The sequence below is a fragment of the Pelophylax lessonae genome (assembly GCF_965119305.1).
Source record: "Pelophylax lessonae genome assembly, chromosome: 1".
NCBI classification, from domain to species: domain Eukaryota; kingdom Metazoa; phylum Chordata; class Amphibia; order Anura; family Ranidae; genus Pelophylax; species Pelophylax lessonae.
This window is the reverse complement of record NC_138768.1, coordinates 496,045,284-496,062,697: the sequence shown is the minus strand read 5'-3', so window position 1 is coordinate 496,062,697 and position 17,414 is coordinate 496,045,284. Positions and strand designations below refer to the sequence as shown.

At 41.4% G+C, this 17,414-nt stretch overlaps 1 protein-coding gene across 3 annotated transcripts in view; it reads left to right on the top strand.

Moving 5' to 3' along the window:
* Positions 1-17,414, top strand: part of LOC309553636 (FYN-binding protein 1-like) — a 649,087-nt gene that overhangs the window by 422,291 nt on the left and 209,382 nt on the right. For all 3 annotated transcript variants that reach the window (XM_082254927.1, XM_082254926.1, XM_082254925.1), the window contains one exon: positions 8,280-8,379. In XM_082254927.1, coding sequence (XP_082111053.1) covers positions 8,280-8,379 — 100 coding nt within the window. The remainder of the gene's footprint in view (positions 1-8,279; positions 8,380-17,414) is intronic.

Here is a 17,414-nt window from a genome sequence, read left to right as displayed (position 1 = left end):
ACATGAGGGGGAATAACTGAAGTGACTTTAGTTTAGGTACTCAAAAGGGTTAATGTGACAAAATATTTAACAAATGAAATACATAAGCACAATAAAACCCAAATAATGTGATAAAAAAAGAGTAGTGTCTCACGCAAATATATGCAAAGATAAGTGCACAAAATAATAGACAAAATACTTAAACCACGTGACGTCACTCACCACGCAACCCGGAAGGACGGGCTGTATTATGAGCCGGCTGGCTGTATTTGTTTTAGCTACATATTTTTTTGCTAAATGTGAGTGAATTTTTATTTATTTACAATAAATGTGTTTTACAATATCACACTATGGAGCCTATTCTATTTTTGCATGGTGATATCGGAGACAACATTAGCGATTAGTGCTTGGAATATCGCTGTCCCTGTGTCTTGTGCCATTTGTGGTTTTATTGGACCTGCCGGCCAAACGTGATCTCTCAGGAGAATTGGTGTTATGATGAGCACATTGCTCTTATAAGCTCATCTAATTCTGCCCTCTGGTAAGCTCATATGCATGGCTTGGTGATTGGAGCACAGTGGTGGAAGATAGCATCACATATTATTTACCTTCACCCATAATCCTCAATTTTTTCCACAATCATCATTTACCACATTTTGGGACTGCATTATTATTTGGGACTTTTTTTTATTTATGTGGATATTCAATTTTCACATCAAGTGGTTTAAGTATTTTGTTCATTATTTTGTGCACTTATCTTTGCATATATTTGCGTGAGACACTTTACTTTTTTTTATCACATTATTTGGGTTTTATTGTGCTAATGTATTTCATTTGTTAAATATTTTGTCACATTAACCCTTTTGAGTACCTACACTAGAGTCACTTCAGTTATTCCCCCCTCATATTACCGCAGCTTTTTTTCCTTTATTTTATGTCTGGTGTTATCTCACTTAAAGCTGCAGCTGTTGGTAATTTGATTTATTAGCGCGGTTACATTCCTGTTACTTAAATAATATGATTTGTTTGTCTAGGCATGATCACTGCATATATGCACATGCCTTAGTACACCGCTCAAAAAAATTAAAGGAACACTTTGAAAACAGATCTCAGATCAGATCTCAATGGGGAAAAATATCATGCTGGATATCTATACTGATATGACTGGGTAATGTGCTAGGAATGAAAGAATGCCACATCGTTTGATGAAAATGAAAATGATTAACCTACAGAGGGCTGAATTCAAAGACACCCCAAAAATATAAGTGAAAAAATTATGCAGCAGACTAGTCCGTTTTGCTAAAATTTTATTGCAGCAACTCAAAATGGTACTCATAGTTTGTATAGCCCCCACGTGCTTGTTTGCATGCCTGACAACGTCAGGGGCATGCTCCTAATGAGACGATGGATGGTGTCCTGGGGTATTTCCCCCCAGATCTGAAACAGGGCATCACTGAGCTCCTGAACAGACTGAGGTGCAACCTGGCAGTGTCGAATGGACCAAAACATAATGTCCCAGAGGTGTTCTATTGGATTTAGGTGAGGCAAGCGTGGGGGCTATGGTTTCAATTACTTCATCCTCCAGGAACTGGCTGCATACTCTCGCCACATGAAGCTGGGCATTGTCGTGCACCAGGAAGAACTCAGGACCCACTGCACCAGTGTAGAGTCTGACAACGGGTCCAAGGATTTCATCCCAATACCTAATGGAAGTCAGGGTGCCATGGTTTAGCATGTAGAAATCTGTGTGTCCCCTCATGGATATGCCTCCCCAGACCCACCACCAAACTGGTCATGCTGAATGATGTTACAGGCAGCATAACGTTCTCCACTGCTTTTTGCAGACCCTTTTAAGTCTGTCACATGTGCTCAGGGTAAACCTACTTTCATCTGTGGAAAGCACAGGGTGCCAGTGGCAGACCTGCCAATTCTGATGTTCAATGGCAAATGCCAATCAAGCTCCATGGTGCAGGGCAATGAGCACAGGGCCCACTAGAAGACATTGAGCCCTCAGGTCACCCTCAAGAAGTCGGTTTCTGATTGTTTGGTCAGAAACATTCACACCAGTGGCTTGCTGGATGACATTTTGTAGGGCTCTGGCTGTGCTCATCCTGTTCCTCCTTGCACAAAGGAGCAGATACCGGTCCTGCTGATAGGTTAAGGACCTTCTACGGCCCTGCCCAGCTCTCCTAGAGTAGCTGCCTGTCTCCTGGAATCTCCTCTATGCTCTTGAGACTGTGCTGGAAGACACAGCACATTTTCTGTCAATGGCACGTATTAATGTGTCATCCTAGAGGAGTTGGACTGCCTGTGCAACCTCTATAGGGTCCAGGTATTGCCTCATACTACCAGTAGTGACACTGACCCTAACCGAATAAAAAAAAAAACATGTAGGAAAAAAGTCAGTGGCCTCCACCTGTAAAACCATTCCTATTTTGGAGGTTGTCTCATTGTTGCCCATCTAGTGCACCAGTTGTTAATTTAATTAACACCAAAGCAGCTGAAACTAAATTACAACCCCCTTAACTGACCAGATCAATATCACAGGAGTTTAATTGACTTGATTTTATACTCTGATTAAAAAGTGTTCCTTTAATTTTTTTGAGCAGTGTATATCAGGCCCAGGGGGGTAAGTTACCTTACAAAGTAAAATTTCACCTATCCTAGTAAATAAAAAATACAGTGAAAGTTCACTTTGAACAGCATAACTATTAGTATGAAAAATTATAGAAAAACAAGATTGGATGATTAAATGCAGCAACCTCCTTCACTAAGCTAATCTAATTTATCTTTACAAATTTTTTTTTTTCTTTTTTGCAAACTGAAGTTTCACTAAGACTGGCCTTTCACGATTCAGCAGGAACTGGCTGAGATTCGAACCTTTAATGGGCAGGCTGATTGTACCAAGTTGATCGACCAGTCAACTTGGGTAGAACCAGCCTGCCATATTTGCTTGCAATTATCACAAGTGGCTGCTATAGCTGCTATTGATAATCACTGTCTTCTCCCTCCAGGAGCAGACAATTGCTCAGCAGGAGGGACTTCCCTGTCAACACTGTCTGTGGTTGCAGAAAAGAAAATCACCCCATATATGGCTTGCCTTAGATTAGTACATGAGGTGAAGTTGTGCTGAATTCAGTCCTATAATCTTGTGCAAGCAAAAATCCTTTTTAAACATTTTCCTTGCATATAATTAAAGCATTCTTTGCAAAGTTAATTTTTTAACTTTTTTAACTCATTAGCTTTGCAAAGCAAAGCTCTGTGTGTTTCCTGAGACACTAACTTAATGAAACTAACAAAGGAAGAAAGCCCAGATCTAATCTGATACAATAGAAAAGAGCAGCTTTGTACAGCAGTGCCATCTGCTGATCTGGATATTACAGTTAACTACTAAAAGATTAAAATGTATTACGTAAAGACTAAGTGCAAAAAAATGAAGGCAATAAATAAATGCACATGTATTTGCAGCAAATAAGCCTGTAAAACATTGCAACCATGATCATTGGATCGCAGGTGCAGTGCCAGGCTCCTGTGGATTCATCCTTCAGCTCTGTATCTGTACCAAAGTATGTACTATCAGTTAGAGAACTGGAGGAAATACAGTATAAATGGTGTTCCAATGAGAACTACAAGTACCTCTGTCACAGAGGCAGACAAGACTTGTCGTTTTTTCATTCACAGATCGCTGTGAATTATTGTTGTGACTGTGAATTTGGAACCTGCATTTGTTTTTCCTAGGAATCCTGTGTGAATGGGAACACATACCAAACATATAGTGGGCCTTTCTCAAATCTGACTGCAAAAGGGGAAATACGCTTTAAAGTTCAACTCCAGGATGAGAAAATATTGTCTAAATACAAGAGTCCTGTGTATTCTTATTTGAATCTTGGAGTGCTTTGTGTATTTCTTCCACTTTCTTCAAGTTTTTATGCCCAGAGTTCAACTTTAAAGTTTACATGCTGAAAAGTAATCATGGCTCAACAAAAAGCAAAGACAAGCACTGTATATAGCTTTCGAAGCTCACCGCCATGTTTGTTTCCTAATATCATGTAATCTGCTTCAGCTAAAATAATTGATATATGTGTAGCAATATTTCCAGGCATTGGGCCTGATGTGGGTCTGCCATGGTCACCAGAAACACCAGCAGCACATTTAAGCTGAATTCCCAAGTGTGAGATCTGAGACAATGAACAGTCCGGCATCTTTGTTTTGTTTTGCTTATTTTATATGGGGATGGGAGAAGGGAATGAGTGGGATATTCCTCTGGCTCAACTAGGTACAAATTGGGACTCTTGAAGAAAAATGCCTACTGACGCTGCCGTGACGTTGGCTGAATGCCAGTCAATGCCCATTGGCACTTGTGAATCTGACTTGCTGTCTGTGAATTTGAGTGTAACTTCTGACACTTCTGGTTAGCTCAAAAGTCAAGCACTGTACTGAAGACTGACTTCTGACACTCTGGTTAGCTCAAAAATCTAGCACTGCTCCCTCCAGTCCTTCCTGACTGAGGTAGCCTTTGTAAACTGCTTCTGCTGCAACTCTCAACACGGCACACTGCACACTGCACGCTGTACATTTAACAATTTAGGGCCCAACCGCTGGCACCCTCTCTACCCTTCAGGGTCCACACTGGCACCCCCTTTTACTCTTCAGAGTCAACACTGGCACCCCCTTTCCTTTTGCTCCGGCATCGGCTAGCTAGCTCCCGGATCCCTCTGACCTTCTCCGGAGTGGTCCCCTCTCACTAGGCAGACCCCCAGGGGCAGTTTGCAGTACTCATGACTGGGAATGCTTTCCTAAAACTCGACCCCTCTCAGCTCCACTGGTCCTCTGAACACCAGATCCTCTCTGCAGCTCAGCTCAGCCCTCTGTCCCCTCAGGCCAGCCGCCTGGGACACTCGATTCCTCTTGACAGGAGGAGAGACAGCCGTGCTCTCCCTCCTGGGACTCTGTTTCCCACCAAAGATGCTGCATCATGTGCTCCCCTCAAACTTATACCTACTCCCAGAATGCTGTGCGCCAGAATCTGCCTTCCTTGGGTAGATACAAGCCTGGGTGAGCCATTGGCCGGGTTTCTTCCACTGCCCAATGAGAGCCCTCTCATTGAGCACAGTGGGGAGACTCCCCAGTCTCAACAGCCACACCTGGGAACCATGACAGCCCAGCTGAAAGTCATGGCCCTGCTGATAAGCAGACAAGGCCCACTACATTTTACCTAGCACCTACCTTGTAGGGTGCTACAACTGTAAATATTGTATATGTGATTTGGGTAGTCTGAGGAGCAACAGTTGACAATGAAAGTGAATGTGATAAGTTAGAGATGTGATCCCTAGATGAGTGTGGATTATGGCAGCACTGGTGATTAGGTTTGGTTTGGCACAACCATGGGTTCAAGGCAAATCTTGCTGGTTTGACAGTCATGGTCCTTGAGCATTTTTCCATAGATTTACCCACGAGAATATTTGTTAAACTATAATTGTTGGAAAGCTGATGGTGTTGAACACATGGCTGAGCCCTTATTCATGCTTTACAACTTTATAACTTGAGAATGAGGAACTCCTTTAGAACAGTGGTCCTCAACTCCGGTCCTCAGGGCCCACTAACAGGCCAGATTTTAGGTATTACCTTGGGGACATGCAGACTAGAGTACTGCAATCACTGAGCAGCAAATTATATCACCTGGCATGTATTTCAGTTATCTTGCAAACCTGGCCTGTTAGTGGGCCCTGAGGACCAGGGTTGAGGACCAAGGCTTTAGAAGACATTGACTTTTGGCATGTTGAAATTTGGGGTTGATTGAATTACACTAAATCTTGGGTATGACATAACCACATGCCACCTGCCCACAGTATTTTTACCTGGAGCAGGTTGCACAGCCAGGCTGAGTAATGAACTGGTAGATTTCCCTGCATATGCACACTAGCCGGAGCATGCAGCTAGCGTGATCCTTTGACCATTGTGTCAATCGCTATGTGCAGACGGTGTATCCAATGTTTGTTTACATTGTAATCATGTGATCGCTATGACTAATCATAGTGATCACATGATTACAATGTAAACTAGCAGTTTCCATTTATGACTACTTGCTTAGTGTTGTGAAGCTGTAATTGGCTCGCAGCTATCATATGGTACCTGACACCCTGTGCCATGTGATTAGCTGTAGGTTGAAAAAATTCTCCAGTGTTGTTTCATGTATTATATATTTGAAAACTAAGCAATGTGCACTACTACTATTTTGACATATGCATGATCAACTTTTTAAAAAAATGATTTCTGAATTATTGTTTACAGGAAAAGAGAATTTATATATTCAGTTATATTTAGAACTTAGTGTGGCATGTGAAAGTTTTTCTGTGTTTACAACATTGCCTTGCTACACAACCAAATTGACAAATAGCCACCATGAAGTTTACTGCATAAAAATGCATTTTGGTTGCTTTCACTGTTCCAATGCAAAAACGCGGAAAATAACAATTTGCCTTTTTGCCACGTTATTGTTGCATTTTTGCTGCATTTCTGGATTGTTTCCAGTGCTTTTTGCACCTGTGAAAAAAAGACGTCACTCAAAAAATGCACAAACAACACAACTTCGGGTGGGTTTTTAATTGCGCTTAGCATGCAGGACCTTTAAAAACGCAACTGGCCTGCAAATGACAGGTGTAAAGAGTTCCAAAGGATTTAGTGGCCATGCATTTTTCTTCCACTTTTGGTAAGGCAATAACAGAAGAAGATCTTTGTGAAAGGGCCCTTGAGCGGAAATCTCATTCTTTTGTATGTGACGGATTCACATTTATGCACTGCATTTTAGTGTAATTTAAAAGAAAAGGTGTTCAGAATCTTCAATCTAAAAATTGTGTGAATAGTCATCTCAATTATCCCATCACTTGAAAAACTGGGTAACCGGGTATTCACTTTGAACAGGAATTGTTTTTTTTTTTGGGGTTTTTTTTTTTCAATTCTTTATTTATTGGTATATGTCAAAAAAACATAACACGACAAGACAACATGAATGTCTACAAATATGACATGAAAAACAATCATCAGTAAAACAAAATCAGAAAACCCAAGAACAAAAGTGTACAAGAGATTGCAGCTGGAGTATTCTGGAGTATTCTGTCCAGTTCTGGTCGCCAGTCCTCAGGAGGGATGTGTTGGAGCTGGAGAAGGTCCAGAGAAGGGCAACTAAACTGATTAGGGGATTGGAGGACCTAAATTACGAAGAGCATCTGCAATCGCTTGATTTATTCTCCCTGGAGAAGAGACGCCTGAGGGGGGACATGATAGCAATTTATAAATATCTCAATGGGGATCTCAGCTTAGAAAAAAAGCTATTCAGTCGAAGGGATTGCTTGAGGACGCGAAAGCATACTAGAGGAGAAGCGTTTTAACCTCAGGCAACGTAGGGGGTTCTTTACTGTTAGGTCTACAAGATTGTGGAATTCTCTACCACAAGAGGTGGTTTCTGCGGGAAGTATGGGGGCTTTCAAAAGACTCTTAGACATACATCTCAAGGATCAGAACATTCAGGGCTATGTGAGATGATTACAGCCACACACACCTACACAGGTTGAACTGGATGGACTATTGTCTTTATTCAACCTCACCTACTATGTAACTATGTAAAAGTTAGTCACTAGCACCATAAAGGCACACTTCCTAATCAAAATTGAGATTTAAAGTGTTAGACCTCAAAAAATCCCATATACATACTGTACACCTTAAAATAGCAGCTAGTAAAAAGAGTTTAGGTGGAGTACAAGATTCAGAACCTGTACACATGGCCTGTACATAGCAGTCATGCCCATGGCTTTTCACATGAGTGGATAATTGAAGTAGATATTAATACTTTTTTTTTTTGAGTGAAGATTTTCAGCTCCTCTAGTAACTTAGCATCCTTATATCAGCCACACAGGAAAGGATTTGCCTAAATAGCCTGTTTTCTATTGGTAGTCTTGCCGGTAGGAGCAGCAAAACAAAATTGTGTAGCATCAGAGCCTGCATATGTATCAGGGAAATATGGTGGTTCCTATATACACGAGTACAAGGTGTGTTTTTTTTTTTTTATATATATATAAATTATATTGTATGGATACAGAAATTTAGAAGATAATTGTTTTCTTTCTTTTTAGAAACAAATGGAAAAGTACCATATTTTCATTTATAGCTAATAACATTGTAATTAAGGCAAAGGCTACACGTTTTTTAGGAAATGTAAATTTAGGCATTTGCAAATTATTGGCATTGTTCTCCCCCATTTGTTGTATGAACAATAAAATTTTTTTTTTTTTTTTTTTTTCAAGCTGTTCAGTAGAGCAGGATATTTTAATTACTAACTGGAGGAATGAAACAAACCTGAAAAAAAATAAAAAACAGGAACAAGAATTTAGAAAAAAATTTCAAGTAAGTTTCTTCATTATTATATTGTATTCCTTCAGTATATTCCATGTATTCACCTGAATAATGCACTTTTATCTTTCACAAAGACAGCATTTTACTAAAATTCTTAAAGTGAAAATGAACTTCCATCAACAGTAAAAGTGTGCATTGAAACTTGTTACTTAAAGAGACCCTGTTGCTAACTCAAAGTTGCTATCAAAAGAAGATGAGTATTCACCTATCTCTATGTGTGTTGGTGGTCAGTAGAGTTCAGTGGAAGGAATTACAAAAGCACGATGGGGGACACTCTATCCAACACACCAGAAAGTGTCTGATAGCACTGGAGTTCTAACTAACTTTCAACACACCACCTGCCAAAAAAGAACTATTTATCTTTTGCTGGTAGCTTTCAGTTCTAAATTTAGTTAGCAACAGGCTGCTTTAACACAACTCTAAAATAATTTCAGAAAGCAAGCTTTGCTGAAAAAAAAAACAGTAATGCACATGTGGAATACTTAAAAATATAGATCCCTGTATAGTTGCACTATAGCAGTGATGGCGAACCTTGACACCCCAGATGTTTTGGAACTACATCTCCCATGATGCTCATCTACACTGCAGAGTACAGGAGCATCATGGGAAATGTAGTCCCAAAACATCTGGGGTGCCAAGGTTCGCCATCACTGCACTATAACTTCATAACAGGGAAGGTCTCACTGACTCCATCTTGGTAGGTATCCCTCCCTCCTAAGGTCATGATACAATGGTGCTGGTGAATGCTGTTATTTGATCATTGTAAAGCTAAATTGTATACCCGTTCCATGGCCCTTATAAAGGAGTGTACAGCACTGTATACAGGAATCGAATGTATGTAATGTTCTGGTACCTTTGGGTACCCTAATTACTCTTTCATAAGTGTATGCGCCCCACCATTCTCTTTTGGTAAGGTGCGCATACACCTTTAAGACTGATGCTGTCATCACTGAGCGCCGGACTGGATGGCTATTTAGATCGCCGGCTCTCACTCACATGTGTTCGTTCAAACTGCTTTGTGCCTTGATGCTAACCTGTCTTGAAGCTCTCATGCTTGCAAGCATACCTCGCTGTCGGAACCACGCTGCGCTGATCCCTGTATCTCACTACCGGATCATCCGCTCTTGCCGAACCTCTCCTCTGCTACATTGCTATTAGTGATAAGTACCCCACAGGGGAAACCTCTATAACCTTTATACTAAAGCTTACACTATCTAGCTCTGCATACTAAGGACTATTACTACATCTGCATTATCTAAGATTGCTAGCTCTTGAGCCTACTACCACCTGTTCTTGCACTGGGTTGATCTCTCTTGTATGTCCACCTGCTACTCTGTCATCTGCTACCATACATGATTGCTAAACCTATCTGCATCCCATCTGCTACTATCTTACTTTCAAGAACATTTCCTTTCAAGTGTCTGTCATCTACCATCTCTACCCAACCTGTCTCTTCAGCCTATCATCACTGTGTTACTATATACATAAGTCACTCTAGGAAACATCTTATTGAGTGTGTGTATTTACTTGCTGAATTGAGATCCTCCACACATGATGAGTCATTGGGAGTTGGGATTGGTGTCTCAGCGTTTCTCTACATGACTACTGAAGTGGAATATTTCTGCAGCTGAAAATCCACATCATACGTAAAACGCAGGAGCGTTACAGATTGAACAAACCACAAATGGATTCAGCAGAAATAACCACTCAGATGACACAATTAAAACAGCAAGTAACTGCGTTAATACACGCACTTGCTGAATTAAAAGAAGACAATCAGGCTCTGTCGCAGCAGGTAATTAGACTGACACAACTTACCACTGCTCAGTCCCCTGAACCCAAAATAAATCCTCCTTTGGTATTTACAGGCGATCGCAAAAAATTTCGCGAATTTAAAAACGCTTCTTGAAAAAAATTTCTTGCTAAAACCCCGTACCTACCTTACTGATCACATTAAGGTTTGTACTATTATTTCTTACCTAACAGGCGATCCTCGGGCCTGGGCAGACTCTCTTTTTGAGAAAAACGATCAGCTTCTCAACTCCTATGCCTTGTTCCTAGCAGAACTCACTAGCCTATATGATGATCCCAATAGGCAGAGTACTGCCGATCTTCAATTAAGATCCTTGAAACAAGGTGGGAGACCTGTAGAAGACTTTGTCGCAGAATTCAAGAGATGGACCCTTGATTCAGAATGGAATGATGCATCTCTGAAATCCCAATTTAGGCTTGGCCTATCAGAGGCCGTTAAAGACGAGCTCGCCCGAGCAGATCTGCCAAAAACCCTGGATGCATTGATACAACTCAGTATCACCATAGATAGAAGACTACGAGAAAGAAAGGCTGAGAAAATGGGAACGCCATTATCCAGTTCTTCTCGGATCTCGGCCGTTGACCCCATTCCTATGGAGGTAGGAACCATACGCCCACCTCTATCAACTATGGAAAGAGCCAGAAGACGATCTGGTAATCTCTGCTTGTACTGTGCATCCCCGGATCACAAGATAAACGTCTGTCCCCTAGTCTACAAAAAGAAGGGTGAGTGTTCACATGTCCTCCTAGGGGGATTGACAACTTCAATCACTAACCCTTACCTTTCTGTTTGCTTAACATTACAGTGGGACCAGAACAGGATTACTACTAAGGCCATGATTGACACAGGATCTTGTGGAAATTATATTGACATACGTTTTGCTGCTTTAAATAAAGTTCCTATTATTTCTAAACTTAAACCTGTCTCAGTGAGTCTTATTAACGGTGTTCCTTTATCCTCTGGTCCGATCACTGATCAGACACAGGCACTCCTAGTCACTACTAACGGGTCTCATATGGAGACCACTACCTTCGATCTAATACCTTCACCCCACTTTCCCATTGTTTTGGGACTTCCCTGGTTGCACACACATCAACCAACCATAGATTGGAAGGAACGGACCCTGACCTTCCTCTCTTGCTATTGCGAGGGTACGTGTAACCTCCCGTCTTTCGGGAAGATCCTGTCTGTGGTGACAGATGAGATTGCACCACTATGTTATCAGGATCTCTCTGAGGTTTTTCTTGAGAAAAATACTCAAGCACTACCTCCCCATCGAGACTATGATTGTAGCATTGATCTACTCCCAAATAGCAAATTGCCGTTCGGTCATGTTTATCCTCTTTCACAGGATGAACTTTCCCATCTCAAAGACTATTTGGATGAGAATTTGGAAAAAGGTTTTATTAGACCTTCCACTTCTTCCACAGCAGCAGGACTCTTTTTTGTCCGCAATAAGGACTCAAGTCTCAGGCCTATCATCGACTATAGGCAATTGAATGCTATTACAATAAAAGATCACTATCCTCTACCGCTTATCCCTGAGCTCATTGAGCAGGTGCGTGGAGCTACCTATTTTTCAAAATTGGACCTGAAAGGAGCATACAATCTCATTCGAATCTGTGATGGGCACGAGTGGAAGACTGCATTCAGAACCAGATACGGATTGTTCGAATATCTTGTAATGCCATTCGGGCTATGCAACGCCCCTGCAGTTTTTCAACGATTTATAAACGATATTTTCAGAGACTTACTAGATGTCTGTGTTGTGGTATATCTGGACGATATACTTATATATTCACGATCCCTGTCTGAACACATAAGACATGTAAGACTAGTATTATCGAGATTGCTTGCACACAACCTTTATGTGAAACTGAAAAAATGCTTGTTTCATAAAGAAGAGGTACTGTTTCTAGGCTACATCATATCCAAAACAGGAATCGAGATGGACATGAGTAAGATATCCTGCATTCAGGATTGGCCTACACCAACCACACGCAAGGCGCTACAGCGATTCCTTGGATTTTCAAATTTCTACAGGAAGTTCATTAGAAACTTCTCTGCCATTGTGAGACCCCTCACACAGCTCACTAGCATTAAAAAACCATTCAAATGGTCAGATGAAGCAAATAAAGCTTTTCACCTGTTAAAGACAAGGTTTACTTCTGCTCCCATACTACGCCATCCAGACCCATCCCTCCAATACATTCTGGAAGTAGATGCGTCAAACATGGCAGTAGGAGCAATACTCTCCCAACGACCAACTCACACTTCACCACTTCATCCAGTCGCCTTTTTTTCTAAATCCCTAAGCAGTCCAGAGATAAATTACCCCGTGGGTGAAAAGGAACTGCTTGCTATAAAATTGGCTCTGGAGAATTGGCGACATCTACTCGAAGGCACCCAATTACCAATACTTATATACACGGACCATAAAAATCTCCAATATCTTCAGACTAACAAAACTCTCTCGCACCGACAGGTACGATGGTCACTATTCTTTCTAAGGTTTAACTTCCTAGTGACCTACACACCTGCAGATAAGAACAAAAAGGCGGATGCACTATCACGACTAACTGAAGAAAACTACTTCGAAATCCCTTCCGTTCCTATAATACCTCACAAACGCATTATTGGAGTTGTCCGTTCCTTGAAGGAAGAGGTTTTGCATGGTATAAGTTTGGATACACCCCCACCACAACTAAATACTGATGCAGAAGGCTTCCTCTACTACAACGACAAACTTTACATACCACCTACCATACGCACCAAGATCTTGGAATTATCGCATGATGTGCCTATGGCAGGACATATGGGTATGACAAAGACTCTTAATCTGATTACCAGGCAATTCTGGTGGCCTGACATGAAAACATCTATACAAAAATTTGTCTCTTCATGCAATGTCTGTGCCAGGTCCAAAATTGACACTACGAGACCATCCGGTCTACTATGCAGTCTACCAATACCCCAAACTCCATGGGAAGTTGTGTCCCTGGACTTTATAGTGGAATTGCCTCCTTCCAAAGGATTTAATACCATTTTAGTGTCAGTGGACCATCTGACAAAAATGGCACATTTCATTGCTATTCGCAGACTACCTTCGTCCAAACAAACGGCAGAACTCCTGATGAAACATGTCTTTAAGTTACATGGTATCCCAAAAACTCTTCTGTCTGACCGTGGATCACAATTTATTTCCAAGTTCTGGCAAGAACTATGTCACATACTACGGATCGAGCAGAAGCTCACTTCTTACCATCCGCAGACCAACGGACAGACTGAAAGAGTCAACCAATGCATCGAGCAATATTTACGTTGTTACACTTCTTACCAACAGGATGATTGGGTGGATCTTCTCCCTCTGGCAGAATTTGCCTACAACAACGCAACCCACAGTACGACCAAGCAGAGTCCGTTCTACTTGAACTATGGGTTTCATCCCTCTATTCTTCCACCACGCATCTTTCCTTCAAATAACCCAGTAGCTTCAGACTATCTTACCCAAATAAAGGACTCTCTGGGTTTTCTTAATACTACCATTGCACACGCTCATAGTCAACAAAAGAAGTACTATGATCTTCGCAGAAGACCTTCTCCTCAGTACGCTATCGGGGACCTCGTTTGGCTCTCAACAAAAAATTTAAGACTGAAAATCCCTAGCAAAAAGCTTGGACCTCTGTTCTTGGGACCTTTCCCAATCAAGAAACTTATTGGAAAAGCTGCAGTACAGCTTACATTGCCAATAGACCTCAAAATACATCCCATTTTCCATGTGTCGCTACTGAAGCCCCATGTTCCTGACCAAGGAATAAGGCCTACTATCCCACCTCCTCCTCCTGTACAAGTTGAAAGTGGAGAAGAATACGAGATAAAAGAGATTCTGGATTCTCGTATCCACAGAGGAAGACTTCAGTACTTGGTTCGATGGAAGAACTATGGGCCCCAAGACGACACCTGGCTAAACACCTCTGACATACATGCCTCTAGATTAATCCGCAATTTTCATGCGAAGTACCCAGACAAACCAGCTCCAGAGGCCTTCAGGAGCCGGCCTTAAGGGGGGGTACTGTAATGTTCTGGTACCTTTGGGTACCCTAATTACTCTTTCATAAGTGTATGCGCCCCACCATTCTCTTTTGGTAAGGTGCGCATACACCTTTAAGACTGATGCTGTCATCACTGAGCGCCGGACTGGATGGCTATTTAGATCGCCGGCTCTCACTCACATGTGTTCGTTCAAACTGCTTTGTGCCTTGATGCTAACCTGTCTTGAAGCTCTCATGCTTGCAAGCATACCTCGCTGTCGGAACCACGCTGCGCTGATCCCTGTATCCCGCTACCGGATCATCCGCTCTTGCCGAACCTCTCCTCTGCTACATTGCTATTAGTGATAAGTACCCCACAGGGGAAACCTCTATAACCTTTATACTAAAGCTTACACTATCTAGCTCTGCATACTAAGGACTATTACTACATCTGCATTATCTAAGATTGCTAGCTCTTGAGCCTACTACCACCTGTTCTTGCACTGGGTTGATCTCTCTTGTACGTCCACCTGCTACTCTGTCATCTGCTACCATACATGATTGCTAAACCTATCTGCATCCCATCTGCTACTATCTTACTTTCAAGAACATTTCCTTTCAAGTGTCTATCATCTACCATCTCTACCCAACCTGTCTCTTCAGCCTATCATCACTGTGTTACTATATACATAAGTCACTCTAGGAAACATCTTATTGAGTGTGTGTATTTACTTGCTGAATTGAGATCCTCCACACATGATGAGTCATTGGGAGTTGGGATTGGTGTCTCAGCGTTTCTCTACATGACTACTGAAGTGGAATATTTCTGCAGCTGAAAATCCACATCATACGTAAAACGCAGGAGCGTTACAATGTACAATGATAGACTGTCAGAAAATACTTTCTCACAAAAGCTGCAATTTAAATAAAGGGGCCCTGGTGTCGTAAAAAAGAGCAACAGAAGTCTCTAGATTAGCTGCCATGGTTGGGTAATTGACACTGTCTGTGGATCTTATTGCGTTAACAAGTTGCCACGCTGTCTGCACAGACTGGGTTTCAGGAATTTTTGTCTTTTGCATGAAGCCACATTTGAAACCGAGCACGAGATGTTACAAAGGTAAATGTGCCCCTAGACCAGTGATGGTGAACCTTGGCACCCCCAGATGTTTTGGAACTACATTTCCCATGATGCTCAACTGCACTGCAGAGGACATGAGCATCATTGGAAATGTAATTCCAAAACATCTGGGGTGCCAGGGTTCGCCATCCCTGCCCTAGGCCTAGACTGATCTGAATGAGGCTATTAAAAGCAGAATATACTAAACTAAGGTTACATAGTTACATAGTTACATAGTAGGTGAGGTTGAATAAAGACAATAGTCCATCCAGTTCAACCTGTGTAGGTGTGTGTGGCTGTAATCATCTCACATAACCCTGAATGTTCTGATCCTTGAGATGTACGTCTAAGATTCTTTTGAAAGCCACCATTCTTCCCACAGAAACCACCTCTTGTGGTAGAGAATTCCACAATCTTGTAGCCCAAACAGTAAAGAACCCCCCACGTTGCCTGAGGTTAAAACGCTTCTCCTCTAATCGCCTTGTATGCCCTCGAGTCCTCATGCAATCCCTTCGACTGAATAGCTGTTTTTCTAAGCTGAGATCACCATTGAGGTATTTATAAATTGCTATCATGTCCCCCCTCAGGCGTTTCTTCTCCAGGGAGAATAAATCAAGCGATTGCAGACGCTCTTCATAATTAAGGTCCTCCAATCCCCTAATCAGTTTAGTTGCCCTTCTCTGGACTCTCTCCAGCTCCAACACATCCCTCCTGAGGACTGGCGACCAGAACTGGACAGAATACTCCAGATGTGGTCGGACCAGAGTTTGGCATGGAAATTTACATCTGAATGATGTAAATGCTGTTATTGTAATATATCTACAGTTTTGTAACACATTTGGCAATGTTTCTCAGAATAGCCTGGTACAGTAATACCTGGTACAAAAAGTTGAGGATTAGGGGTGACATCAGTATATGAGTACAGAATTGAGTAAAGACAACAAAGGACATAGGTTAGTTATACAAAACAAATCATAAAATTGGGAACATTAGCAGTGGTACATCACAAAGGTGCAGTTTTCATAGCTATTAGAAAATTATGTAACTGTTTGTGTTTATGACAATGATGCAAAAAACAGCAGGACATTGACACATCACAGAGGGATGATGACGAAATGGCATAATGGGTGGATATGTTATGTTATCACTTGTAATTTCATTCATCTTGATTAGGTAAATTGCAGCATTGGCTACAGAATTTAATGAAAGTATTGCAATTAAGGAAAATAAAGTAAACGTAGATTTGAAAAACTGACTACCTAATAGCACCTGCAAAATAAAAAAAAACCTTAGATGCTAGGAAAATACTTAAAAACAAGTAACATTACACCTCAATAAATCTCTTTTAAAACAAAATCTAGGATACAATGTTTAAAGACATAGGCCGGCAAAGTCTTCCCAAGAATAATGGGATTGGAGATATTTGCTTGAGCATTTTACTCATTGTGCAATTCACTTAATGAGGAAAAACAGTGCACATACTGTCTGCCAATTTTTACCCTCTTTTAGTGAGATGAAGGAAGGGCTTTATCCTGTGAGGTAAAATTGCCCATGGTGGAGCATATAACACTAACAATTGTACAATTGGGCCTCTATCTCAATATATACAGTATATATGACTATGGGACAGGAGGATGCATTTGTCTTAATCACTAAAACTAGTTATATAACAAATAAACACAGACACATTTAATGGCATAAGTAATGGCCGCGGCACTTTATTGGTTTAAATACTACATAAAATTATTCCTTCAGAAAATTTTTATAAAACTTCTCAAACCACACAAATATACTTTTTTTATTTTAAACCACCATCTATCCCGCTTAGTCCCAGAACTCAAGCGAGATCCAAATTAAATTTTATTTTCAAAAAACACAAAGTCCCCCCTTGATACAAGGGTAACGTTACCACATAAAGTGCCTTACGACGGGAGGGAGGGAGGGAGGCGCGCTCGCCAGGCTGACTGCTAGTCACTGAGGGGGATCACCTCAGAGACCCCTTTATATAAGGTGCCCTGGAAAGTTCGAGAGGGGCGCGTGCCGCCCCGCAATTCCCGCCTGAAGA